We start from the raw sequence: 27,860 nt of genomic DNA on the forward strand, positions 1-27,860 counted from the left end.
CCCTCCCCCACAGCCCCTCTCCCGGCTGGGTCCTCAGCATTTGATTCCTGTCTGTCACTGAGTGATGAGGACAAAGGGTGAGGAGTCAGGAAAAGGTCTGGGCCACTTTGTTCAGAGTCTGGATGCGAACTTTGGATGAACTCTTCATCAGGGAGGGGGCTGGGGAGGAGAGGAGAGGCCAGCAAGGAGAAATTCACTGCTCTCTGGGCTCAAGCCTCAAAAAAAAAAAAAAAGAAAGAAAAGAAAGAAAAAAAGGAGATAGAAATATTCTCTTTAAACAACAGAAGGGGGAAAAAAATAGGTTAGGAGGGTAGAAACAGCCTCCCTCAGCCCCCTTAGAGAAAAAGAGGGCACCGTGTGGGTGAGGGGTGTGTGCTTAAGAAAACAGAAGGCCAGGGCACCGCTCTCTAACGCGGCTGTTGGGCCCATGCTGTGGGCTGCCAGCCAAGAGCTAGTTTTGTTTCTTCCCCCTCCAGCCGGTCTCTCTTTCTCCCTCTAATTTTTTTTCCCCCTAAACCAAAGGGAATTCCTAATAAAGCCACAGTAGACTTGCAGAAAGCGAAGGAAGGAAGAAGGGACCAGGGATGGGAAAAGACAGATCAAACCCTGTGCCATCTGAAAGTCCAAAATATGCATGTAAAATTACAGCACACTTCATCACGTGCATAAACCCATATGCATAAACCCGAGAATGTTCAGTCCTGAGTTGATTTCTCTTTTTTTCATCATCTGTGTGTATGTGTGTGTTTGCATGTCCAGGCTGGCAACTTCTAGTGTGTGACTTTTCCCCCCTACCCTGTACAGGAGTTTTTTAAAAAGCACCATTAACATAGAGCTGGAACCACTGCAAAAGCCAGTTTGTCTTCTTCGTGCTCAATAAAAGCCGGCTAGAACTCTTTCACCTCCACTTACTATTGATTTTTCTATTGTACTCTACAGGCGTGTGTATCTCACTCATCGGACTGTCTTTCATTCTGTGAACCTCTCCAACCACATCTGGACGTGAGGTTTTTCAGCTCCCAGTGATGGTATCCCTGTTTCATTCAATCATTTTGCGCCCGGCTGCCATCACGCAGCCACTTTGGGTCTGGCCTCTGTCCTTTGGTCTTTGCCTCAGACTCTGGATTTCAATTCCCCCAAATCAGCTGTCCGTCCCAGCAAGGACAGGTGAGAGGGGACAAGGCCTCCCTGCATCCCCAGGGCTCTTTCCCCTCTCATTCTGCATATAAAAAGTGGGCTTAAGTGACTGGGTAGGAGATTCACACTTCCAGGGCTAGAAAGCTGTGGGAAGTAGGGGGATAGGGATGCTACAACATCTGGCACTTGTCTCTCTACTTCTCCCGGGAACACCCCCTGGGGTGGTGTATGTGAGGCTGTTTCTTGAAGCAGAAGTGCCCAACGGCTGCAAGCGGGCACAACTTCAAAAAAAAAAAAAAAACTGATGAAAAGAAGCAGATAGATAAAAAAGAGTAGATATATGTATATGCATAACTGAATCACTTTGCTGTACACCTGAAACTAACACAACACTGTAAATCAACTGCATTCCAATCAAAATTATAAAAAAAAAAAGAGAGAGAGAGGCAGATAGATGGACCAACGAGATGACCATTCACTAAGCTTCTGAGAAACTGGAGTTAGCAAGGGAATCTGTGTATTGAAAACCTCTCATTTTGCACTCCTATGAATAGGAAGATAAGCTCCACACATCGAATAAGTGTGCCTGATGTCCTTCCTCAAGAAAATCGGACGCACAAAGATTGGCAAGTAATAACAAAAAAGAGGCAGATGAAACATTATGAGATGTGAGTATTCACATTACAAAAACGGCTCTTCGCCCTACAAAAGGAGTGCTACAAGCCTAGCCCTAGAAGAGACCTCTTAATCTTTCAAATTGAATCTCTTCACTTAATAAGGCAGCCAAGACCGCCAGAGTATAAGGAACATACCCAAGTCCCTGCTCTCTGTAATATCCCCATCCAGGGTTCTTTCCATCACACACGTTGTTTCCATGAAGCGAAGGAGTGGACTCAGATAAAGGACACAGTTATCAAAACTGGACCCAAACACTTTTCAGGAACTTATCCACACAAAGTGAAAGATGCCGGTACCCATTACCTGAAGATACAGCAGAAGCTGTAGCATCCTAAGGCCTGGTGCACGAAACCAGGGAATATGAAATCGGCACACACATAAACATCAAGCCACGTTTGCTATCTCCCTTGTGTCCATCATCCTGGGCGCTATCCTGAAGTGTGAGGTGTGAGGGTTTGTGGGGTCGACCTCCAAGTTTCATTCTCCGCACAAAATCCTGGTGGACTGCTGCCGCTGTTCTCTCTGTGGGCAGCTCACCTCTATCTTCAAGTTCCCTCTGTGGATAACAGCCTCAACAGGCCATCATCAAACCTCTCCATCACGCCTCTCTGTTCAACTCTCTTGGGATCTTGAGCTCCGTATTCACTGCATGCCCCACCAATTCTGTGTTCAACAAGATTGCTGAATCTATGCCATGTTCTAAATCAGCCCCGCACATGCCGGCCAACCTGTGAGTTCTCTCTCTTCGATTCTGCTTCGATTTTGTAAGCAGTGGTGACAGGATAGGTTAGAGAAAAAAAAATCTTCAAGTTGGGCTGTCGTTTGTAACTGACAATGCATTGTACACCCATATCTCACTGGAGATTCATAACCTCCCTGGAAGTGGACAGAGCCAGGGGGATGAGTGTAATAGTGCCCACCTTACAGGTGAGGAAGCCGGCCTGAGTGGCAGGCCTCTTGTTACCTATCTACTCAATAGTAGAAGAGGCCAGAATCTGTTCTCCTGCATCACAGAGCTGCTCCAAATGGGCCTGGATGTTTCTGTTTTGCTTTGGAAATGAAGAGGGGAAAAAAACATACATTTCCTGAACACTCATCACGTGCCTAGTGCCGTGTCTGAGGCTTGTTCAGGGATGACTATAGCATCTTCACCCATGAGCAGCTTCCTCTGGGCAAGCAATGACACAGATGCACATGTATCTTCTGTATCCTTTGCTCTTCTTATTCCTATTTGTCTGCATACATTAGAGCAATAACTCCACCAGGATAAACCGTTAAACATAAGCAGTGGATGCTGGGTGCATCTTCCTGTTTGGTTTGACAGGTAGATTTGCCAGTAGGATCATGAGAGTGATCATCTATATTTACGGTTCTTCCAACATACTAAAAAATGCTCTAATTTCCAAGGGTGTGAGTACAGCACATAGCCTCTCTGTGTACAACACAGTTGTACTGTCAGGTTCCCAGATTTCTTTCTCTCTCTTTGACTTTAGTACCCTAGGAAGATGCCATCTGTTGAGTATAGGAATGAGTGAATGAATGAATGAATGTATATAAGCACTGCTTATTCAAGGGATAGTACAGAAAAGGCGTGAGACTATAAATTGAAAGTTATTTTGTTTATTAATGACACAAAGGAAAGAGGTCTTATTCAAGAAAAAAACTACACATGGGTGTAAGGTGTAAAGAAAAAAGTTTACAGACCAAAATGCTGAAAGTTTCTCTGCTAGACATCCATTGTAATTAGCTACCAAGATGCCCAACTTAGGGTGAGAGTGTTGGCAACTGAGAAGAGCCTTAAACAGAGTGGCTCTGCTGAGCAAAGGAGTGGAACAGCCACAGAAGAGAATCAGACAAAGAAACTGGTTCTAGTGGTCTTTGAATCAAGCCAAAGGAACTCTTCAGGACACTTTTATCTAAATGTACTGACCCTCAAAGACCACACAGCCCTCCTCAAAGTCCACAGTGAGATTCCTGGTCTAAGACAAACATCCCCACTCTCCCCAGGAGAAGACTAAATAGCAAAGTCACTAAAGCAAACGCAGGACCCTACATGGAACAGGGCTCATGAGGAGGGAGATGTGTGGGGAAAATGAGCTTTTTGATACTCTTCACTTGGAAACATCTGAACTGCACTGGGATGGGGGAAGGATATCCTCAGGGAGTGACCCTGAAAAGTGACAGCCTGGTTTGAGATATCACAGACTCCAACTAGGAATTTTCAAGCAGGGAGGGGGCTGGCAGGAGGAAGGTAGGGGCAATTCTTCCTTTCTTCCTCCCCAAGGACAGGTTTAAATTACACGTGCTTACACTGGGAGGGGTGAGGGGAGAAGTGTAGAGGGTGCCCAGAGAGCCTCTTACTCAATTACTTCCCCTGCTGTGGGGTCTACAACAGCTTTCACGTTTTAAAAAATCACACTTTCAACTTCTTGAAAGTAAATAGTATTTATTACTATTACTATTATTATTATCTAATGGAGGAGTCCTTTTCCAGGATTCCAATTGATCTGATGGGAGGAAAACCGGGCAAAAAGTCAGAAGCAGAAGTGAAGAGAAAGCTGGCATAACTTTAGGGAGAGGGGAAAGAAAAAAGAGGAGGCTTTGTAGATAGGAAAAGACAGGACAATTTGAGGATGGGAATAAAAGGAAGGTACTGGAATCTGAGCCATTGACTAGTTAAAGCAGCTGCCCCTCCCACCTCTGCCTCTCCCACTGAAAGGTTGTGTCTAGCCAGCTTCCTAAATCTGATTATCATTTGTCTTACACGGTTCTCATGTGACGTCTCTTGCACACTCTTCCCGCCCCTCCGTCTACCTTGTGACACCCTGAGCACCCTTCATCACCCCAAGGCCGAGACCATAACTCAGAAAACCCAGACTCAGAGGAGCCATTCAATAACAGGTTGATTCTAACCAGAAACCTCTTTGTCTCTGAGCACTGGGTTTGGAGCACTTCACTGGAGTGATCCAATAGATCTAAGAGGGATTTCCATCCTGTCTTCTTATTTTTTGACACATTGCAGAAGCACACGCATAAGGTTCAGAAACTAGTACGCTCACAGCAGACAGCAGTAATTTTGGAAATAATTTCTTAAGATAGGCAGTCTGAAAATAGAAATAAGTACGATTCAGATTTAGATGAATTATCTGTGACTCCTTTTTCCCTTCCTTCCTTCAACTAACACTTACTGAGCATCACATATATACCAAGCACTGTGCTAGGTATGCAGAGATGAATAAAGCATGGCTCACTAGTTTACCATCTGGAAGGGGGAGAAGCTTACAATCTCAGACAAAACTGCAATCATCTTTCTGGAAACTTTGAGAGTGTACAGAGGGTTAAAGACTGTGCTATACTTAGGTCACCTGCAAGGCCCTGATCAATGGCTGCCCTGAAGCCCCCTCTATTTTCTCCCAATGATAAGCAATTTGAGGACAAGGTCCTATCTTGCATTTCCCATTGTGCCTAGCTTCGAAGTCAGCACCAGGTAAAGGTTTTTAAAAAGAAAGGAAAAGAGGGAGAAAGGGAAATATGAACGTAAAGATTCTCTGATTAATATAGCAATGAATAACTAAAAAATTAACAAAACTGGGTAAAAGCCAGATGTGGCAGTTATCTGTTCTTTTCACTCTTTATTTTACAAGTATGTCCCAGGGATCATTCGTTCTTCCTGGTCTTAGGATCCAGTGTTCTCTATAAGTCATTACAGTAATGGTAGTGGTGGCTCTGACGGGCAGCGTGAAAACGAACAGTCTTCCCTCTGAGGCTGCCAGGTCAAGTCAGGAAGAGGCCAAAAGAGGGGTCCCACTCCCTACCTCCCTGAGGCCCCATCACACCCTCATCCCAGAGAGCTGGGGGTTGGGGAGGCTGGGGTAGTTAACCGAGGACCTCCCCGCTAAAAGAGAAAGGAAATGAAAATGCTAATCTGCAAGACAGTGGCCTCATTCCTCACTCAGATGCCCTCATCATTCCTGTTTTTACCCTCCCCTCTCCGGGCTTAAGGATCCAAACCCCAAACTCCAAAAGGAGAAGCTAGCTGTATTGAGAGTGTATTTTAAGCAATCTTATACGTCATTTCACACACAAAAAACGTTCATGCCTCTATTATACTTATCAAGCTAGAGTACAATGTATCTATTAAGATGTACCTATGTACCTAGGTCTATGTACCTAGACCATAAACTCCTCAAGGGCAGGAACTTTTGATCCCTCTTTTTGATGGCAATTCTCAGTAAATGTTAATGAATGGATTTTCCCCCTTTTTGGATAAGAAGATAAAAGAGTGTTTCAATTCAAAAACTATTAACTGAGTATTTACTACACATATGCTGGGCATATATGTTCTAATCACTGTTTTCCAGAAATTCATTAGCCTAATGAGGGAGTCAGTTTGTCAACCAATAGTTATAAGATCTGGCAAGTGTGGTAGGGACGTTATACATAAAGGGCTATAGTAAAATATGAAATATAATATCTTGTTTATATGTTGAGGGCAACATCTATCATATCATTTAGCATCTTATTAGGAACCACAGGAGAAATTCTGCATGCAGCCAACAACTGATTCACTTTCAATTCTAAATGCTTTGAAATTTGAAATCGAACCTGTTTCCCTTTTTGCTTTTGCTACCAGGAAGCAAACAGTCAAATCTATAGCCAGCCTCTACAGGATCTAGACTGAACAAGGTCCTAAGACTAGTTTGATCCAAAGTGTCAAGAAGCTATTTCCTTACCAGCAAAAGGCTTGGGACGGCCACAATGAGAAAGGATCTTGTGCGTGCAATTTTACATACTAATGCTCCCTTGCACTTTATTTTTCTACCTTAATTTTCTCTTCTAATTTCCTCATTTCTTTAGTAAATCTCTTCGTTTTGCTTGTACCTTCTGGTAAGCTGCTTGAATTCCTCTTTGAAATGAGATGAGCAATAAACAAATAAATAAATAAGATACATAACAGATTCTATTCATAAATAGAAGAGAATTTCATTCCTGAGTATATAATCATCTCCAAGAAACAGAACATTCCTATGGCCATAAGGAAAATGACAGGAAGAAAATATAAATGTGGGGGAGGGACTTATAATAGATACTGAGCTAGGGCAGTACAATTAAAGGTGAATTTATTTTCTTTTATAATGTATTTTCTTTATTAAGGTCTTCCTGGGATTATACTGTTTTCTAAACAATACATTTAAACATAAGATACCTTGAATTCTTTTTTTTTCCTTCTAGCCCCTGGGGTGATGTGAAGATAACAAGCCCTGTACCATCACCATCCAGGCCCATCCCGGGGACTTCATCTCCACCCAGGTCCTTGGGAGGCAGCTGTCCCCTCCTCTAAGCTGAGAACACCCACTCATCAAAAACAGGAGCTGCTCAATGTGCCATTCTGAAAAGACTGGCTCTGCAACTGGGCAGGTGAGACTTTCTGGTTTCACCAAGGAAGCTTCCATTCAGTCGCACACGCAGGTGTGACAGAAGGACAGCAGGACCAGGAAAGGCATGCAAGAACAAGACACTGTGCTCGGCTTTAAGTTCCCGAGTTCTAGGCTTCTGAGAAGGAACTAGAAAAGATGACATAGATATAAAATATATATAAAACAGACGGGCAGTCAAGCTTTAGCCCACCTATGAAAGGAAGTCATGCACACTGCCTGAAAGAAATCAGGCAGATTCTAAAAAAGCAAATAGGCAGGGGCCTAACAAAAACCAGGAAACAGGCCCAGGGAGAATTTTGGACTTATCTCCTTTTATTTATGTCTTACAGCCAACCACAGCCAAGAGATAATGAAGTTCATGTACCTGAGAAACAGGACCAGAAGTGGGCAAGCCAAATGATTTGTTATTTGGACACCTGAGTAGGATTCCACGGGATTTTCTGGGAAGAATCACAAGCTGAAGGGCTGTCACTCAATGGGAATGAAGATTTTGGTAGAAAAATCTACGTTTAGTAAAACTTCCTGAGTCAAACCTGTCCCAACAGATCCTCTCATAAGCTGTGCAATTTTCGGGAAGTTCATGAAACTCTCTTTCAGTTTCCTCATCTTAAAAACTGAGGCAACGATAGTAGCTCCACATGTGCTCTATGCATTAACTATTATTACCTGCGCACAGGAGAATTTCCTGCTCCAAAGGGGAAAAGGGGCATCACTTCCGCTGACGTTTTCCGTTCAGCTTCATGCTAAGATGACCCACCACCACTCTTCTCCCAGCCTGGGGCCCACGGCAGTCTTCCCTTCAAATCACTTGGATAGGGTAAACATGAGTATAAAGTAACAGCTTAACCATCTACACTGCCTGCCTCCCTTCCTCGGCTGACAGCCAGGACAGACAGACTGTGCGTCTGTGTGTTCCAAGAGTAGGAGAAGCCTCCAGGGCTGGCCTGTCCCAGTAACTGGATTGAACAAGCTCCTAGACCAGTTTGATCCAAAGAGACAAGCAGCTATTTCCTCACCAGCAGAACAGCTGGGCCTGGCTGAGCCAGCCACAGCGAGAAAGCCATCACCTGAGTCCCCTAAACCTTAAGGAGACAGTAGGTCTAATGGCACAAGGCCTCAAAGAGCGTCAAGTTAACCCAGTGTCTTCTACCAGCAGGGGGGGAAAGAAGGGAGCTGTGCAAGGGGAGGGTATGAATGTGAAAGATGAAGCTAACCATGAAAATTTGATTTGTTAAAATAATGACTAGAAAATGACAGATAATGCACAAATTGTCTACATGCATTTACTGAATACATAATAAATGTGTGTGTGAATATACAGAACTATATATGCATACCCTGATAAAAATTAATTCCAGCTTCTCAAAAGCATCCTTGTTTGTCTCCCTGCTGGCGAGAACCCTGGCGCACAGAGGTAAATTTCACACTTCCTCTCAGCAGTCCCTCCACGCGGACCCTGTAGCTTAAGCCGCCCAGGTGAGCAAATGTCACAGATGCCTCTTCGGCGGGCGGTAAATTCCAGCCATCCCAGGGAAATGCCAAGTGGTCTCAGGTCACAGGTTGGGCAAATAGTGATTTGAGGGTCTGGGGGATGCCCCATTGAAGGCGAGGAAGGGAACAAAAGAGAGTGAAAGGGGAAGCGGAAAGGAAAGGAAAGCAGAGGCAGGGTTTAGCAAAAAGCAAGAAGGCCAGCTATGTGAGGACTCAAACACAGAACATTTCTCAGGCTGCCTAAGTAAAAATCAGCACCCTTTGAAAGAAAGAAAGCGTTCTGCCACGTGTATCACCCTGCATGTTCAAGAACTTTGGGTCGGAATGACATTCTCAGATACACTCCTGGCCGTAAGGAACAGAGTCCTGTCCTGGGCAGAGGGCTTTGGAAGCAAGTCAGCTGCCCATGTTACAAAGATCATGACCATGATACCGGCCCCTTACTGGGCTGTAGGTTCCTTGAGGTTAAGGCCCACCGCTGGCACATTTGTGTTCCTCGGTGTCTTTCATGCCTTATACAGAGAAGTTTCATAAATATATGCTACAGCAATGAATGGGCTAAAATAGTATACAACTCTGCAATTTCATCATGCCCTCCAGAAGGTCTAAAATGAAATGTCTAACTGGTGTTGAAATATTAAACCCAACCAGGACAGGAATTCATTTTTAACTTTTTCACTTTTCAACCTGTGGGACATAAGAGTTTTGCCCAACATCTCCAGAAATGATGGCGCTCAAAAATATCTGGTCAAACTTACTTAAAAACAGTCAAGCTTCCATGACCCTCACTTATGAAAGCCAACATTCAAGAGGTGACGTAAGTCAACATAAGTGAGGAGAAGACATATTCTAGTGGGATCTTGAAAAGACAACCAATCTTTGCATACTTAAGACCAAATGGAAGCCACTAGGGAGATTCTCTCCTTCGTATAAGCCTCTAGGAAGTTAATCTGCAGCTGTAGTTACCAAGATGTCACAGCCTGAAACACCTAAAAAGGGAAGAGGAAATGAGTAGGTAATGAGTAGGAGGTGGCAGTGTCCAAATCAGGAACAGAGGGAAGCAATTATTTTCATTCTTTATTATCCCCATTGCTGGTATTAGTATTGCTACTCTTATATTTTAGCTGTAACATCTGTAACAGAAGGAACATGTGAACTCTCAACCTATATAATAACCCTTCCATCCTCTCCCCCAGAGCTACTGGGATGAGAAACTCATCCTGTGAAATTAATAACGGGCCTCATTCTTCAGCTGGTGGATCAGAGACTAGGCTGGTGGAAATTTATAGAGAGAATGAATTCATAGATTTTCGAAGTAATGAGGGAATTCAACCTTCTTGCTCTCCCACATTCATTCAGTAGAAAGTTTCTGGAGGGTCTATGAGAGGACCTGGTGGGTGCCCAAGGAGGCTGCAACAGAGCAATGATAAGAAAGCACAAGAATCCATTTAAGAATAATAATCACACATCAAGAACATCTTCCCTGGTGTAACTTTCGAAGAAGAAAAATAAAGTAATATGGCTTAGGCCTGAGCATGATGACAGCCCCTTCCTGCCTTGGCTCCAGCAGGCTAGGTGGGGGAGGGGAGGCAACTCTGTGTGTATGGGTTGGAGGGGGGCAAACTACCAAAATCGATTCTTTACTTTCAGAAGACTCTCGCAAAAAGAAGGCAGCGTGAGGCCCCTTGAAGCCTTCCTCTGAGATAAGACAAGCCAGCACATAAGAAACTAGGTCCGTGGGAAGGCACCCAACCTTCTTCAAGTGTTAAAGAAATCAGACCAAGCTTAAGGAAAACAAATGTCAGCGCTGTTTAAAGTACATCAAGGTTCTTTGGGTTAAAAATCTCCCCAGGGGAAGATGATGTGCTCCCTGTAAGAGCTGAGAGAGAGAAGATGGGAGAGGGTTTCTGCAGTAACTTCAGATTACGTTATTCGATTCATTTCAATACCATGAAGCATCAACCGGACTATTTATTGAACAGAAAGGAAACAACACAGAGGCAACTAAGCAAGGAGCTGCAAATTAAGATGTGTGCCTGTGAGCGCGGGTACCCGCACACGCTCACCCACGTGCTTACACGCTGCCTTCTGAATTTCACTTCTGTATGCAAGACCACCACCGCCAGCGTCTGCACTGCACGGCCACTTTGCATACCGAAAATGCGGCACAGACCCCGCGCCTGGCTCCCTGGGGACAGACCCCCGCAACCCTCGCTGCTCGCTGGAGGCTCCGATTGCTGTGGCTGCGAGGGTCCAAGCCCAGACTGAGAGGTGTTTAATAAAGGAAGGATGACTCCCGCGAGACTTTCCCCCTGGCGGGTGGGGGGGTCCTCTCCTATCTCCCTCTCGGGAATTGGAGAGTGAGGGCAGCTAAGGAGAGGAGGTGGCGGGGGGAGGAAGGGATCCTGGGGCGCCCAAAAGGAAGGAATCGGTGAAAACACAACCAAGCCCTTCTCCGGGGACTCTCGGCTTCCCGGGCCGCGCCCGGGCGGCCCGCGCCAGGGGTTCGGAGGCTCGAGGCCGGCTCTGCGCTGGGCGGCGGCTCCCCGCCAGTGCGCGCAGCCCCGCGGGGCGCAGAGGAGGCCCCCGGGCCCGGCCGGGAACGCGAAGGCGGCGGGCGCTGATACCCCTGCATCAGCATCAGCCCCGTGGTGAGGTCACCAGCTTTCAAGGAGGCTTCGCAGCTCCCCCAGAGCCCACTCCTCTGAAAGGCTAATTGTGCGCGCTGCTGCAGCAAGACCCAGGCGCCCGTCTACCCAGGCCCAGCTCAGAGCATTACGATCCTGTCTGAAAGGGGCCTCTGCTTAGCACGAGGCCATGTGGCCGGCCACCCCGCTCCTCCAAGGTTTCTTAGCATTTTCTTAAGTTCCCAAAGTTTTATTTCGTAATGCATCCCCTTAAACTCCTTCCCGACGACTCCGATTTCTCTTTCCCACCTGATCTAAGCAAACAGGCTCTCTCATCTCATGCGTTTTCTGGTTGTTTTCTCCTTTCCCCTTTGATTAGCCTCAGGACGAAGCTGCTTTAATTTATTCCTCACACGATCTAGTTACTTCTCCGGCCTTCAGACTCCGTGCTGCGCGCAGCATCACCACCCACCCACGCATTTCCCACGCAAGGGGTTAGGGATTACAAGCACCCTAGTAAGGAGGCCACACAAAGGAAAGCGGTGCATGTGTTGCCCGCGCTTTGTTTTTAAACGTTTATTAATGTAAGCAGGGTGCACGGCCCTAGAGTCTCTGCATGCAAATTCTGTAGAGAGGAATTAACGTCTACACACTCGTATCCACAGAGAGCCTTTCAGAATAGATGTAGGCTGGGCTCGTCATCAGGGTCTCTGAGAGGCTCTCTTTGTTAGGGACAAAATATAAATGCAAACTTTCAATTCTATTAACAATGGTAATTATAAGGAGGATTCTCTTACAGTGACAAGACTTGGGCTCAAATCACCTAAAGCCCTCAGAAAAATGACTGACTGACAGCTATCTCTCAGCCCTACCAGCACAGGCCACTAGGTAAATGTATTCCTTTGACCTACTAGCAGATTCAACCCTGTCTCAAAGCAGGACAAATAGATGGAACTTTCTTCTCACACTTACCGAACCACACTTTCTTAAGGAAAGTCAAACATCTTTCTAGGTATCCTCACTTTGTTTCCAGAAGCCCCACTGACAGGTAGGTGGGAAACAGACATTATTTTAGTATTTCAGCTGAGGCACACTGTACAAGCAACTGTCCACAATTCTATGGTGAAAATCAAACCCAAGTTTCCTGACTTCCTGCGCTGCACCATATGAACTTGGCAAACGTATCCTGCACTTCCAAGCCTGCAACCATATATCTTTGTATTTCCCAAAAGCAATTTTCAGTCTAGAATCCAATAGCTACAAATAGATAGGACACAAAAGAAACATAATTTGCATTCAGTCATGGAGTCAACAAGGTGGATTAAACTGGGACTGGCCTCCAGCTGGCCTTGTAAATGTGATACTGAATGCTTCAATTAAAAAAAAAAAAAAAAAAACACTATTTTTTTTTCCTCCCGGTTTGCCTTCTCCAGCTCAACTTGAATGATGGAGGCAGCTTTAACACCACCATAACCAGTTTTACATGACTGTCTAGAAAAGATAGAAGGAGTCAGAGGATAAATCAGGAGTGCCATGACAATGAAAAAAGAATCGTGTTTCATAAATGCTTCACCTGCTTTCAGTGCTATGTATCCAGGCCTTGGAGGAGACTATGTTGGGGTTCATGATCCATGAAACGTGGGGTCAGATTAGTGGCTCTTTAGAGTGGCCCATTCCATGGATGTAGAAACCCGAGACCAAGAGGTTAAACGGCATTCTCAAAATAACATAGTAACTTGGAGGCAGGCGGTGTTAGGCTTTAGAACTCTTGATTTGGGGTCCAGCAAACACAGAATTCTCTGTTCTTTTTCCATTGTATCCTAGCCGTACAAAAACAAGGTGGCTGCTTCCACCACCCATTCTATTTTAGGGAACATTTCAGATTTTGTTAGGGATAAGGTATCAAACCATAAAATGAGGAGTTAAGGAAAGAAAAAAAGTAAAAACACAGAAGAAGGTAAAGGGGAAACACCTCATCCTGGCTCCCAGTAGTGGGATATTCCCTGCCAGAAAGCAATGCCTTAGATAAGCTTTATTCTGGAACATGGCTATCCATCAGGAACCAATTTCAATTGTTGCAGAACTACCAGATCAAGTCTGAGTAGGGAACAATCAAGTTTCACACTCTTCCTTAGAGTGCGAAAATTATGCCAAAAAGAGAACAAAACAAAGATTTATGCCAGGACAACCATTCTACGGCTATGCTCTTCAATATGGAGAACAGTAGCCCCATGTGGCTATCGGGCACTTGAAGTATGGCTAGTCCAAATGGAAGACGTGCTGTAAATGTAAAATACACAACTGATTTCAAAGCCTTAGTACAAAAAGAAATGTAAAATATCTTATTAATAATTTTTATGTTGACCATATGTTGAAATATTTTAGATATATTTGGATTTAAATAAAATGTGTTATTAAAATTCATTTCACCTGTTTCTTTTTACTTTTTTTCCCCGATGGGTTACTAGAAAATTTAAAACGTTAAATTTAGAATGACATGTGTTCACTGCACAGCACTGTTCTATGGGATTCTCTCCCTAGAACTCTAGGATTGAAGGAAGGAGGCGCAGGAATGTTGGGGTAACTTCTGCTGAGCTTTGCCCCTGACTTTTTTCCCCTCTCATATTGAAAACCATTTAAAGCATTTAAAAGCAGGGTCAGGAAGCATCTCACTGAGCCCCTAAAACTCCTGGCCAGAGCTGGTAGAAAACCGAACCTGAATAGACGGGGTCAAACTAATGAGACCAGTGGTAGACAGCCACGTGGTTTCAGAACAATAACAGTAGTTGCCATGTATTGAGCATACTCATGGAACTATGTGCTTTATATTGGCTAGTCCTTCAACAAGCCTACATTGTATTATCTTTACTGTACAAATGAGGAAATTGAACCTCTGTTAAATCAACTTACGTTACACAAGTGAGGATTTGAATCCAGATTGGTTTGACTCAGAGACCATGCTCTTTCTAGCATACTAGATTGCTATTCAAAAAAACTGTCTGATCTTTTTGGCAAAGGTCTTCTTCTCTGGGAACCTGACACCCGAAATTCTAGCAGTAGAGATTCATTCCTTTGACTTACTTTTTTTTCTTCTCTAAAATGCAGATAGCTCTGAGAGAGGTTTCACATAAATCCTGATCATGCACACTTCAAGTCAAATAAATGTATCAAAATATTTTTTCTTAGAAAAAATATTTTTCTTCTTAATCAAAAGAAGAAAAATACTTTTCTTCTTAATCAAAGAAGAAAAATAATACAGTGCACCCTTACACATGGAGGAGAAGAAAGATCAGTGATTGAAGAAAAAGGCTGAAAAATAATGCTGAGAGCGACGAAGACCAAATTTAGTGTTATTTACAATAAAACTTAAGAATACACCTACTACAGCTACTCTGGAAAACAGTTTGGCAGTTCCTCAAAATGCTAAGCATAGAGTTACCATATGATCTAACATTCCACTCCTAGGTATATATATATCCAGAGAAATAAAAACATGTCCACATAAAACTGTTATGCAAATGTTCAGAGCAGCAACAACATATGAAAACAACCTAAATGTCCATCAACTGATTAACGGATAAACAAAATGTGGTATATCCATACAATAGAATATTATTTGGCTATAAAAAGGAATGAAGTATCAGTAGACGCTACAGCACAGTGAAACTTAAACACATTATGCTAAGTGAAAGAAGCTGGTAATAAACCAGATATTATATGATTCCATTTATGTGAAATGTCCAGAATAGGTAAATTCATACAGACAAGAGATCAGTGATTAGTAGGGGCTATGCAAAAGGAGAAATACAAACTGACCAGCAATGAGTACAGGGTTGTTTGTGGGAGGTGATAAAAATATTCTAAATTCAGGTTGTGGGGATGGTTGCACAGTTTTGTGAATACACTAACACCACTGAACTGTATACTTTAAATGGGCGAATTTCATGGTATATCAAATATATCTCAAGAAAGCTGTTAAAGAAAAGAAAAAAAAAACTACTAGTATCAAGGTTGTTATTATGACTGATATAACATTTTCCCTAAAGGAAGAACACATGAAGAAGACAGGAAGAGATCAGGTTGCCCTAAACTCACTTTATGTTACTCTTCCTGCTTTGAAACTTTGAGTTGAATGGATGGGCCTATGTGTTTTCAAAGGGAAAATATTTTTAACTATGATTACATAATATCTCCAGTTGCTGATGCTAAGAAAACACCATCACTAAAAATGCCATTCTAGCTTTTCAGGAGGTTGTTGTCCAGTGTGTAGATAATTAAAAACCTCTGTCTTTGCTCTTACCCATTCTTTTTTTCCCCTCTTCTTCCAACCTCGACCAGCCTTTTGGCCAGATATAACTCATTCTCACTTTAAGAGAATGGCAAGAGAAACATAAGAAAACAAATCTTAAATTCAGCACTATTTTTCCTTTTTCAGCATAGAATCACAGAGTCTTGGAATTGGCTTGGTCTTTTGGGACCATCTGGTGCAAGCCTCTCTTTTTCATATAAGAAAACAGGGCCAGAAATAATAAAAGCTAACAGTTATGGACTGTTTACTCTATGCCAGGCACTGTAATTTACATGTATTACCTCATTTAATCCTCACAACAGCCCTCTAAAATATGTACCATTATTACCTTTATTTTACAGGTGAAAAAATGAGGCACAGAGAAGTTTAGTAAATTTAATTAGGTCACACAGCTGAAAGATAGGAGATCGGGATACAAACCCAGGTGGTCCAGCTTCAGACACCAAACCTTTAACCACTACTGTTATAGTTTCTCCTAAAAGTACTTAAGCTATCCGCCTGCCATCTTATAACTACTTAGTGGTAGGTCCAGAACTAGTACAGGTATGAGGGACTCACCCCAGTTTCCACTTACTGACAGAATGACAATGGGAGATATAGTTGAAACCAGGACCTAAACCAAAAAGGATGAATTTTTCCACCCATTGCAATCTTGATTTCCACCAATAATTGAGAGATTGAAACAGAGCCGTCAGAGGTAAGAAGACCTTCCGGGAAGTCACTACTGACCTTATTCTGCCATGAAGGGAGATAGGTTTTATAATCCTATGACAGTCTATACCCACACTTTTTTTTTTTTTTTTTTTAATTCTGGAAATCACTCTGCCAAGTTCTGAGAAGTGATATCACTAAGATGTAGATGAGGCAAAAGATTCAACCAGAGGACTCTCCTGATGAGACATACTGACTATGTCACTACTTAATTATATATTTGTAGAAAAAGTTAACACAATGACAAACTATGAAATGGAATAGAATAGGAGTCTTGAGATAATTTACTGTAGAAAATACAGCATCTCTTATCTATATCACTCAGGGAGCTCAGAGCACTTTGAAAACAACTCATTAATTCTCTGCTGATTTTATTTATCAGTTACTACATTCCTTAACCCTCACCACACCATCACAGGTAAGGGGCAGGAGTAGAGCCAGAATTATTATATTCCTCTAACCCAGGCTAAAACGGCCACGCAAATGGCCAGGGTGCTGCCAGGGGCATACAGAAAATGAGTAAGAGCTGTCTTTGGGAGCTGCACCTAGGACACTGCCTCAATCATGTGACATTTCGGGCAAATTTTTTAATGAAAAGAAAAGGTAAAAAGTATGCTTAGAATCACTACAACAAGTTCCAACCATAACAGCATCCATCTCACAAAGGTTTGAAACCAAAGTTAACCAATGCTAAGTTTTCCTAAGGCATGCCTGTAAACTATGCCTCAAGAGAAGCCAGGGTTATGCTTTAAATTAAAATTAAAATGCTTTCTTATTTAAATACGTTCAATATCTGGGTTTGGGATTGGTTGCTTGCTTGGGGGTAAATTTTGTAATTTTGCCAACAACAAGCAAAAGTTTATGGATGTCAGCAGAACGGAGAAGCACGTGAAGAGAGGCATGTGAGAGAGGCCTGGCACCAGCAGTGAGCTAGATGCGCCAGCAGGCAATGCCCGCCTCCACCCAGACTGCAGCCTGCCACCCACCTGGGGACCCACACCCTCGCTCCTTCCAGCCCGCAACACCCCACAGGGCCTAAGTCACAAGTTTCCCCTGCGTTTCCCCACTCATAAATCCTCTTCCAGCTTCCTCAGTTTCACTTAAATCTTTTTCATTCCCAATCCTCACAGACATCCTATTGTTAGAAGAAATGACACCAAATTTCCAAAGACCTCACTCTGGTGGGTCTGACCAAGCTGTTCTTTGCATCCTCCTCTCTACCTCTCAGGTGCCAGAATTGGTCCAAATCCACTTCTAAAAGTGGATGACACAAAATCGACTGAAGAGAAGGGACTCTTCTCATCATAAGCTCACATTGTGTCTGCCACGGAGCCGTATTATTGTAGGTCTATCGCTTCTAACCAGATTATAATAAATAGTACGGGGTCTAATCACCTGACTTCTGCCTAGCACATCGCTGTACCTGAAACAGAGGTTCAAGTAAAACTGATCAAGTAACTCCCCTTCATTTGCTCCCCTTCTCTCTCTCTGTCCCTTCCACAAAAAAAAAAAAAAACAAAAAACAAATACTTGAATTCTCTCATCAGCAAGAAAAAGTTTTTGCATTTGCCTGCTAGAGATGAACTTCTATGAAAAGTCACTCCTGCCACGTCAACCCTAAAAGGAATCTGATCAGAGGCAGCTCTAAATTGTCTGAAGTTATTTCACTCCACACTCCTGTTCTCTGTTCAAGGCCTAATCCCATCAGAATTATTTCCCTGAAATATATAGCTTCCTTCCACGGTGTCCCCTCCACCTACATACACACACACACACACACACACACACACATACACATGTACACACGTGTGTGCACACAGACAAATTATTCTCTAATGCTATAAAAAGACGACGATTAGGAATCCCATAATGTAATTGCTATACTAAAAAGAAGTAGCAGGCGAAAATAATAAGGAAGGGTGAAAAAAGGTGAAATGCAGCAGTAGACTTCAGGAAAAAAAAACTACAGTCTGTGATGGGGGTGTTAATTGAACCCAGAGAAAAAAGAAAAGAGAGAGAACAAAGGCATGTTAAGAAAGCAAAAAATAATTTTTTTAACCTCCTTCAGTGATTTGATAACTTCACTGTAGATAATATGCAGAGGAAAATTGGCTGAAAAGTGCCATATATAGCTATTATGTTCTAAAAGTAAAAACTATTCACAACAATTACAGCTATTCGTTACTATCTATAAATAGTCTTCTTAGTAAACGGCACCCAAAATTTTTTGTGTGTTTTCCTCATTTTTAAACCTGCATGATTTTTGACACAGAAATTTTTAAAAATCAAGAAACATTTAAAAATATAGTTAAAGGGGCTTCCCTGGTGGTGCAGTGGTTGAGAGTCCGCCTGCTGATGCAGGGGACACGGGTTCGTGCCCCGGCCTGTGAAGATCCCACATGCCGCGGAGCGGCTGGGCCCGTGAGCCATGGCCGCTGAGCCTGCGCGTCCGGAGCCTGTGCTCCGCAACGGGAGAGACCGCAACAGTGAGAGGCCCGCGTACCGCAAAAAAAAAAAAAAAAAAAAAAAAAAAAAAAAAATATATATATATATATATATACATATATATATAGAGAGAGAGAGAGAGAGTTAAGGTCTTTTTAAGAAATGCAGTATGTTTGAATTTTTCTTCTCCTTCTCTTCCATCCTATCAACCCCACTACCACTACCTCTACACATATGCAAAACCCAGCCTATTGCTAATATGTCAGAAGACAAGGAAGGTTCTTAAGAAACAAAAGAAAATGAGATATTAAATGGTCCAAAACTCTCTATGAAATCTCTATGTTCCCAGAAGGAACAAGCAGATAAAAGCCACTTCTGAAATACACTTGCTGGAGGTCTTGACAGGGCTTTCTTGCTGTTGAGATCTACTGCCTGAGAATTTTGCAGGCATTCCTTGTTCTTAGCATTTATTAAAAAAAGCAAAAAGTTACCAAAATAAAAACTTACCTACATTCTCAACAAGAAAACACTAGGGTTCTCTTTTTTTTTTTTTTTTTTTTCTGAATATCCCCACAGTAATTTTTGACTAAATACCTATCAATCAACTGTAATCTAGACGGTGCTGCCTACTTTGGGTGTTATGCGTGTGTGTTTCTTTAAAGTTCCAAAAGGTTGGTAAGACAATCTTAGCTAGTTTCCCTACTAATTTCTGAGTTTTCCAATGAAAGTCTTTCACAAAATCAAAAAGGCAAAAGCAGCCAAGGAATGCAATCACCAGGCTTCCTTTCAGGGTCCTGCCTTCCTTGTAAAGACCTAGGTAAGCCCACTGAGCGAGCTCCGTGTGAGAATACAAACAAACAAACAGAGCCCACCCTAAATCAAGTAACCTCCACAATGCTTGAGACGGAAGCTCAAAAATACTCATTCAATGTGAGGGGCTTGAAAGTAACAATAGGAAAAGTCCCAAAACAATGAAGAAATGTATGTGAACTGATCATCCAAGTGATCTTTTCACTAGCTCTGTATCAAGAGGGGGAAAAAAAAGAGATCCTACAACTTTACAGACACTATGTGTCTCAGACACGTCAACCGTATGTAAGATTTGTGGGCTCGTAGAAAGAGGGTGAGGCCGATCCTGAGTAAGTAATCGTGCTTTAGAATCAGAGTCCTTTTCAACACACCGCAGTTGTCTCCTACCTATAACACCGAACACTCAACATTCCAGGAGAGGTTTCTTCCTTCCCCTTAATCCTTCCAATACACAAGTTGAGGAATAAGGAGAAAGGACTTTTTTTCTTTCTCTTTTTTCTCTTTTTCTTTTATTTTTTTTACTTTCACCCATGGGTGCTCTCTCAATCCAAAACTCTGTGTGTGTGTGTGTGTGTGTGTGTGTGTGTGTGTGTGTGTGTGTATTTCCCTCTTAACACGGGGCCAATGATCCTTATCATTTTCAATTTACAGTACTCAATGAACAATTTTTTAAATATATTATTTGAGAGACAACACACAAAACCGTGATTTAGATTTTTAAAAATCTCCAAATGTTAATGTCATTCAATAACAGAAAATCTTATAAACAAAATATATAATCCAACAATTATACCTTTAGAGTATTATTTTGACCTTCCTATCACCATAGTTTAGGCAATATTCATGTAAGGAGCAAACTCTTGAACCCACACCAGAACCAGATCTCCATTCACACCCACCCACTTTGATCTACTGCCTCAGTAGGTTTTAATTAGAAGACTAGAATTAAACACCTTGGCCACAATATACATTTAAGTGCCCTGATGGGCTTCCTTTCAATAAAAGTCTGATAAAGTGTCTTTAAAATAGAGTCTCTTTGGCCTGGATTATCAAATATGCCTTTAGAGCTTGGTTCTACATTTTATGAAGCAAGATTAGCAGGAACGCATACCTGATTAGTAACAAATTTCAACAGACCAAATATTCCAAGTAAATAAGCAACAGAGAAAAAAGAAAATGAGAAGGAAGGAAAAAAAAGAAGAGAAAGAAATATATACACACTTAGGTTTCCTGCTCCGGGTTAATAGAAAAAAAAAAAAAACTAGAAAGTGTGACAAACTGAAAAAGCCCTTTCGATATTTGTATACACAATCCATACATTTCTTAAAAGGTGTCTCACAGCTAAAATAATGCAATTCACAGCTTTGCAATAAGGTTAGGCTTTGGCAAGGCAACCCGGAAGACTTAAAGATCTAAACATCACTGCTCAGGTGCTTTGTCTGGGATATCATGCACAACACAAATAACATTCAACAAAGGAACTGCTTACTAATTTTCCATACATTTCAAGACCCGAGTAATTACATATTTGATCAATGGTCACATCTTGAAACTATTTATTTTTAAAAGAGAAACACAGAGAGGACTCGAGAAGAAAGCCGCCCTGTGTGCCCTCACTCCCCCCGCTTCCTTTTTTTATGTGTAACTATCAATGTATATCAGCCGGGCATGCAATCATATTTATTGTCACTTTCATTCATGTCATGCCCTTGCTTATATGGTTTAGATATGAATTATTGACTGTTACACTCCTTGTTGTAATAAATAAATAAATAAATAAATAGGATGTCAGGTACTTTGCACTGCTCTACAGCGAGCAAGCAAGTCAGGGGCCAGCAGAAGCTCCCGCTTTATATAACCACCCCTCGTTCCTCATCTTTATGCCCTGGTTTCAGATTGCCTTCTCAACTCTTTCTTTTTACAGGGGAGAGACTCACCCACCTTGGAAAATTAAGGATTAAAATAAACAAACAAGAGGATGTTGCTAAATGTCCTTCCCAGAGCATCTGTTGTTTAAGAACACCTCTGATTGATGACTGCTATTTTTTAATTGTTGCTTTAAATTTTAAATGCCCTCCTGGGATGTGTTATAAGTGTGTTAGTCCATGATATGAGGTCTAGAAAGTAGAAAAACAACAGAATGAGTGAGCTCATGGCATTCTATTCTCCTAAACCCAGTGATTCTCCCAGCTATAAAATCACAGGGCACTCAAATACCGATAACCTGATGTTGTGTGACGCTTTCCACAAAGATATTTGACAACACTCTGTCAAGAATCTCTAGTTTGCTGCTTCGTGTAATTACAAGAAAAAAAGGAAAGGAAACTTTAAACACTTAAACATCCCGGTGCCCAAGTCCAAAAAAATTAAGTGTTTTAAAGATGGACCAAAATATATTCCTTCAGGAAACAGACTTTTACTTTCATATTTTTCCCCCAAAGGCACATCATTCTATAAATTTCCCTTCATAACCTCTATTTCAGCCTCAATTTCAAGGAGGCCGGGAAGAGAGTTAAGGCAAATAAACCAGTAATGCCTGGTAATAACTGTCAAAGAAACTTGGTGCTTTCTTTTACAGGAAGCAGGGCTACTAGGACTTCCTACTGGAATATGCGATCAATCTTGAGAGTACTTCTATTCTGAAATTTTAATATTTAAATAATGGGTTCCTGATTGCCGGTTAAGTGGTCAATTGGCCAAAGAAAATGCTTAAATGTTGGAATCTCATTCCTACCTGTTTTTTCTTTGATTTCACACAACACATTAAACAAGGCAGGCTTCATTCTGTGGCAGTTTAAAGCATGTTTTCTGCAAGAAAGAAACAACAGAATAGCTTAGGTGGACTCTAGAGAGCAAGCTGCTCCTAATGCACAGGGGGAAGAAAATTTGAACATTTAGCCAAAATTATAGACCAAGCATAACTCTGTGGCATGCTTCAATTGCTTTATGACTTAATAAACAGAGTCCCGCCATAGAAAAAGAACTAATGTTAATTAGCAGGGAGAGAGTAGGGATTTAACTACAGAACAGAACTAATCTCAATTACGCCCATTTAGGAAGAGTTTTGGGCTTGTTTGTTTGTTTTTTTTTTTTTAAATAAGTAGTTTAATCCAAGTGGAAGTCTTAAACCAATAATCCTATCCAGGGCAATGAATACACGGCAGAGTCGAATGCATGGGTTAACAGTTTTGTATAATCTATGCAATCACCACAGCCTAGGAGCTGTCTGCTTCTCGGTCCGTGTGTGTTTTCAAATTTAATTCATCCATGTGTTCGAATTCATTCCGCAGATGCCCCTGTATTCTCATAAACACAAGATGCTTGAAAGGTCTTCTGAGTAGAACTGTCAATTTATAAAATTTCAGTCCCCAAGTTAAAGAGTATGGAAATGCATTGCCAGGGGGCAAACATACCCATATGGGGAATAAATTCATTTCTCTGTGTTCACATTATGTCGCTTGTGCACACACTGCTTATTTGCAGGTGTTGAAATTCAATTATTTACAATTAGGACCTTGCACCCACTGGGGGAAAAATAAATACAATTCTGCCTTTTAGATTAGTGATTTACCTGGTTCTTCTGTGTGCTTGTATTCAGAATGCACTTGAAGACCAAAACAATACCTTTCCCTTTATTATACTCTGGAAGCACTTAGCAGAAGGATATTGTTTTGGAAACAAAATACTGATCATATCAGCTATTAGTTAAGGGAATTCTGTTGACTAACTAAAATGAATGTGTAAAGATAAATGGGAACCTCTGGCACTCAAGACACATGCAGTTCTTTTTAAATCCCTTTCAAAGTTAAAAAATAGACACATCCTCATGAACGGAAACCATGAACCATGCTCTATATACTGTACCTCAGAGGAGTCATAAACTCAAAATTCAAAAGTATCAAAATAAACATACACATTGTGTCTAAAACAGGAATGGTTCCCTATGTAAATAATAAATGTACATGATGAAGATCTGACTAGGGAAAGGAAACACCCGATTAAAATATTTGCTCAGTTACATTGTTTAACCAAGAAGAAAAGCTTAGTGGCGATTTAGTTCTCTTGTGGGATGTGCAAAAAGGTGAAAAAAACTTCAATGTATCAAAGACTTCTTTCTGGGCCTTTTAAAAGAGTTTTCATTAATTGTATTCTTATATAAAGGCCCAAATGCAAAAACAAACAACAACAAAAAATTCCACACGGCTTTGCAGAAATATTGCATTGCCACAGCACATCAGTGGGGTTAGAGAGAGAGAACAGAAAATGTCACTATCCCAAAATTGTGTCTGATCTCTCAACATCTAGGCCATTAAAAGGAGGAACCCGCCAAGCCACGGCTGTCCTCAGTTGTACAAAAAGGAGTGGGACTAAATATCAGAAAAGTGGTGAGTTTCCAGTCTTACCGGCCCCTTCAGCTACATAAACTTGTTATTAAAGCAGTTTATTGGTATGTCTGAGTTTATTTTCCTGGAACAATGTAATGGAGAAATCTGTTCCAATTCCAAAAGAGACTGCCAGTGGGAAATCTTCCTCTTACCCTACCTATTAGCTTTTCTCTGGATAATAAAATTCAAAAAGGGCACCGATTAATTTTTGAAAACTTTCCCCTATTTAAAAAAAATTTAGCATAGTTCCAGTCTTTGAAACTTCCCAAGTTTTCAAGCACCCATAAACCTCAGGACTGTTGAGTTTACATGTTGCATGCGCTTACAGCTAAAATAAGAGTGTAATTCACAACATCCATGTTTTTAACTGCTCCTCATTTTCTAAACTCAAATTCCTATCTCCCTTAGACAAAAATACATATAATGATGTCTTCTCCATATAACTAAGTCTTGTGAGGTACAGGAATTGTGTATATATGATTAAAAAGGCCAACTGCTTCTGAGATTTAACAAAGCTGGGTAATTGTAAAGACATATGTGGTCATTAGATTTTTTAAATTCTTCCTTTCGAGATCGGCCTTGGGCAAGCAGTTGGTGGGCTGCTATTTAGTTAGTGTTTTATTTTGAAAACAGAATTTACTGTAAAATCCTAGAGTGGAGAATTATATACCTGGTAGTGGATTAAGTTGAGAAGCTACACAGCTTCTTTATTATGCTTCCTTAATGAAGATCTTCCTATCCTATAGGATTGAAATACATAAAATACACACTTGCCTTCATTTCTATTTTAGTAGCATCTAAGTGGTCCTGAAAGAAGCATAGGAAAAAGAGCATGCTTGATTTCCCCCCCCACCCCTTTTTAAAGGACCATACATTCTGTACTACGGAAGGTTAGTAAACCCACTCAAATTAAGAGACAATAAAGTTACACTACATATCTGAGCCTCTTAAACCTACCAAATATGTTTAAAAGCAAAAGTATCTCTTCTTTCTTTACATCAGCTTTTCTTGAAACAGAATTAAATAAATGCAAAATATTTTCTGGATAGCTGACAACTACTGACAAAGAATTACCTTGCCTTTTTTTTTTTTAATAGGGAGATAAAGGGGAAAAGATAAAAATTAATTTTGGAGGAGTAGTCCAGAAAGAAAATCCAAAGTCTCTAATTCAGGGAAGGGGTCAACTAAATTTGCAAATAAAGTGTTCATGGGACATTTTATTTTGTAATGTTACGGAGTCCTTCAACAAGAAGTCATGTAATGCTGTTCAAAACTTGACAATTCTGCTCTCTCTGATACTTTTTTAAAGCAGTAAAAAGTGCCGAGGGCCGCTTTTGGATCAGTTGGCAATATTTTCGGCGTGCCTGAGTGTTTGTCTGGATATATATGAAGACCTCTATATTCACACACACTCACACACACATACACACACACACACACTCTATATATATATATATATATATATATGAAAATATATATATACACAGCCATATCACGGCATGGGAGATTACACTTTCGATAACAACGCTCCTTCAAATTTTACTCCTCCGCCATATAGTTGCTCGTCAAAATGGGCAAAGAAATAACATTTAAAAAGAAAGCGCTGTGGTGATTCGGTTCCCATTGTTTCCCCCAGCGAGAGGGAGAAAAACAAAAAACCCCAAGAAAGGAAAAGAAAAGCCTCCATCTCACCTGGCCTGCGCCTCATCCAAACTCTGGTCTGTGATGGTCATAATTTGCTGTAAAATGTCTCCAATGTCCTGCTTCCTCCCGCCCTCCCCCTCGGTCCCTCCGGCCCCATCCTGCAAGTGCTGGGACAGGCCGGGGTGTCCGGCCATCCCGACCCCAGCATGGGAATGCATCAGCCTGGGCTGCTCGTCCATCTCCAAAGGCAACGGCAGCCCCCGGCTCTTCCTCTTCTGCTCCTCGGCTCGGCTCCTGGGAAGCACCAAGGCTTTTTATCCTTCAAGCTGTCTTCAAATCCTTTTCAGGATAAACAGGGAAGGGGGGGAAAAAGAAGACCAAAAGAAAAAGAAAAAAAAAATCCCTTTGCCTCTTTAGAGGATGGTGGGAGGATGGGGAGTGGGGAGGGGGAGGGGGGCGTGAAGGGGTTGCGGGGTGAGGGTGGGGATAAGGGCTGGTGGGGAAGGGTGTTGACTCCAAAAAGCAAGAAAAATAAACCACCTTCCCACTTGACGAAAAGAAATCAGAGCTGGCTTTTGGTTTTTCAGTCCGGTATCCTTTGCAAGGCAGAAATGGGCTCCCGGCGCTTATATCTGTGGCTTAATCCTTTTGCAAATATGCATTGATCGGGAGAAAGGAGAGGAAGGCAGGGGGATTGCAATGCAAACTTTCCCCCCCACCCCCCGCTGCCCCCCACCCCCACTCCGGGCCAGAGTGATCTCAAAGGGGGTGGGCTGTTGCAAAAGCCAGATCTCCCCCAGCCGCGGCGGCAAGGCAGAGCACAGGCTCTCTCCTCCACCGTGTCTCTGCAAACTCCAGCAGCCCCGTCAGCCTCCTGCTTTTGTTTAGCTCAGGCTCAGGACTCCAGAAACATACACAGAAAAACCACAGCCTGAGAGGAGGAGGAGGACGAGAAGGAGGAGGAGGACGAGAAGGAGGAGAGGGGAGGGGGCAGAGGAAAGGGAGGAGGGGGCGGGGAAGCCGGGAGGCGGGGAAGGGAAGGAGGGAGGAGGGCACCCGGAGCCCCGCCCCCCTTCCCTGATTGGCCATCGGAGAAAAGACGGGCCCCCTCTTCCCCCTGCTTTCCTCCCTGCGCCTCCTCCTCGGTCTCCTTCGGCTCCTCCTCGCCCGGCGCCCTGTCAATCAGAGTTCAGAGGTGGGCCGGGAAGGAAGGCGAGCTGCTACCAAGTCTCCAGTCCTTAAAGGTGCAATGATACCGAAGCGCCAGCTCGGTTAGTCAGTTCCCACTTTTCCTGCCTGCCTCACTTGGGTTCTGTCCTTGAGAAAAATGTGGCTCCACTAAAAAGCAAACGTATAAAATTAACACGAAAGAACAAGGACGGTGTGGGTCGCCCCCTCAACTCGGGTTTTTCTTCTGCTGTAACGTTGCCATTTAAAACTTGATCCTTTTAAATCGTTAGAGCTCAGGGAAACTGTTGAGAGCGAAAGTTTGTCAGCACGAAGTTGTTATGAAACAATCGAGCTGTTAATATAATTAATAATGATCTCTAATAAATGGCATATGTAAAAAATAGATTTTAAAAAACAATCACAATAGAGCTAAAAGTAATACTGAACTGTGACATTTTGGTTGCATGGAAACTAAATTATGGATTATGAAACTAAATAATGCTGAAAAAAAAGATTAATAAATAAGTTCACCAAATGAAACTAATTCAACATCTCTCTCTCTTCCCCCTGGGGGAAATTAGTTATTTGGCTTAAGTACTTAATAAAGAAATACATTATCACAGTCTGGTTCTAGTTTTTAATGTAGTCTAATAAGCATTATTAACTGGGATAAGAAGCGAACTGACATCTATTGAATGCCTACTACGCACCAAGTAATTTACATGAGTTATTTTATTTAATCCCCAAGACATCTGTGTGAGTTATGGATTATTAGTTCCATTTTACAGAGAGGGAACTTCGAAAGGTTAAGTAACTTGTCCAAGGTCCCATGTGTGAATAGTGTAAAAATTAGTTATGTGCCCATCTTGTCTGAAAAGAGACTCAAGATGCTTAAAATGATACATATTCAAACAAATTGACTCAAATTGATAATGAGTAGGAAAGAATGAAAAAAAAAAATTAAATTAAATCAGGGGATGGGACTTCCCTGGCGGTCCAGAGTTTAAGATTTCAC

General features: G+C 42.0%; 1 protein-coding gene across 4 annotated transcripts in view; it reads right to left on the reverse strand.

Moving 5' to 3' along the window:
* The window catches only part of PBX1 (PBX homeobox 1), a 282,866-nt gene extending 256,243 nt beyond the window's left edge, over window positions 1–26,623 (reverse strand). Inside the window, exons 1-3 of one of the 4 annotated variants that reach the window (XM_019931872.3) lie at window positions 26,216–26,623; window positions 25,724–26,014; window positions 22,381–22,454 (exon numbers count right to left, since the gene is read on the reverse strand). In XM_019931872.3, the coding sequence (XP_019787431.1) occupies window positions 22,381–22,454; window positions 25,724–25,914 (265 nt within the window). In that variant the 5' untranslated portion in view covers window positions 25,915–26,014; window positions 26,216–26,623. Of the gene's footprint in view, window positions 1–22,380; window positions 22,455–25,723 lie in introns of all 4 variants that reach the window. The other 3 variants (XM_019931887.3, XM_004312527.4, XM_004312529.4) reach the window with 3 other exon arrangements.
* Window positions 26,624–27,860: the final 1,237 nt, after the last annotated feature.

This window comes from Tursiops truncatus, chromosome 1 (assembly GCF_011762595.2).
Source record: "Tursiops truncatus isolate mTurTru1 chromosome 1, mTurTru1.mat.Y, whole genome shotgun sequence".
NCBI classification, from domain to species: Eukaryota; Metazoa; Chordata; class Mammalia; order Artiodactyla; family Delphinidae; genus Tursiops; species Tursiops truncatus.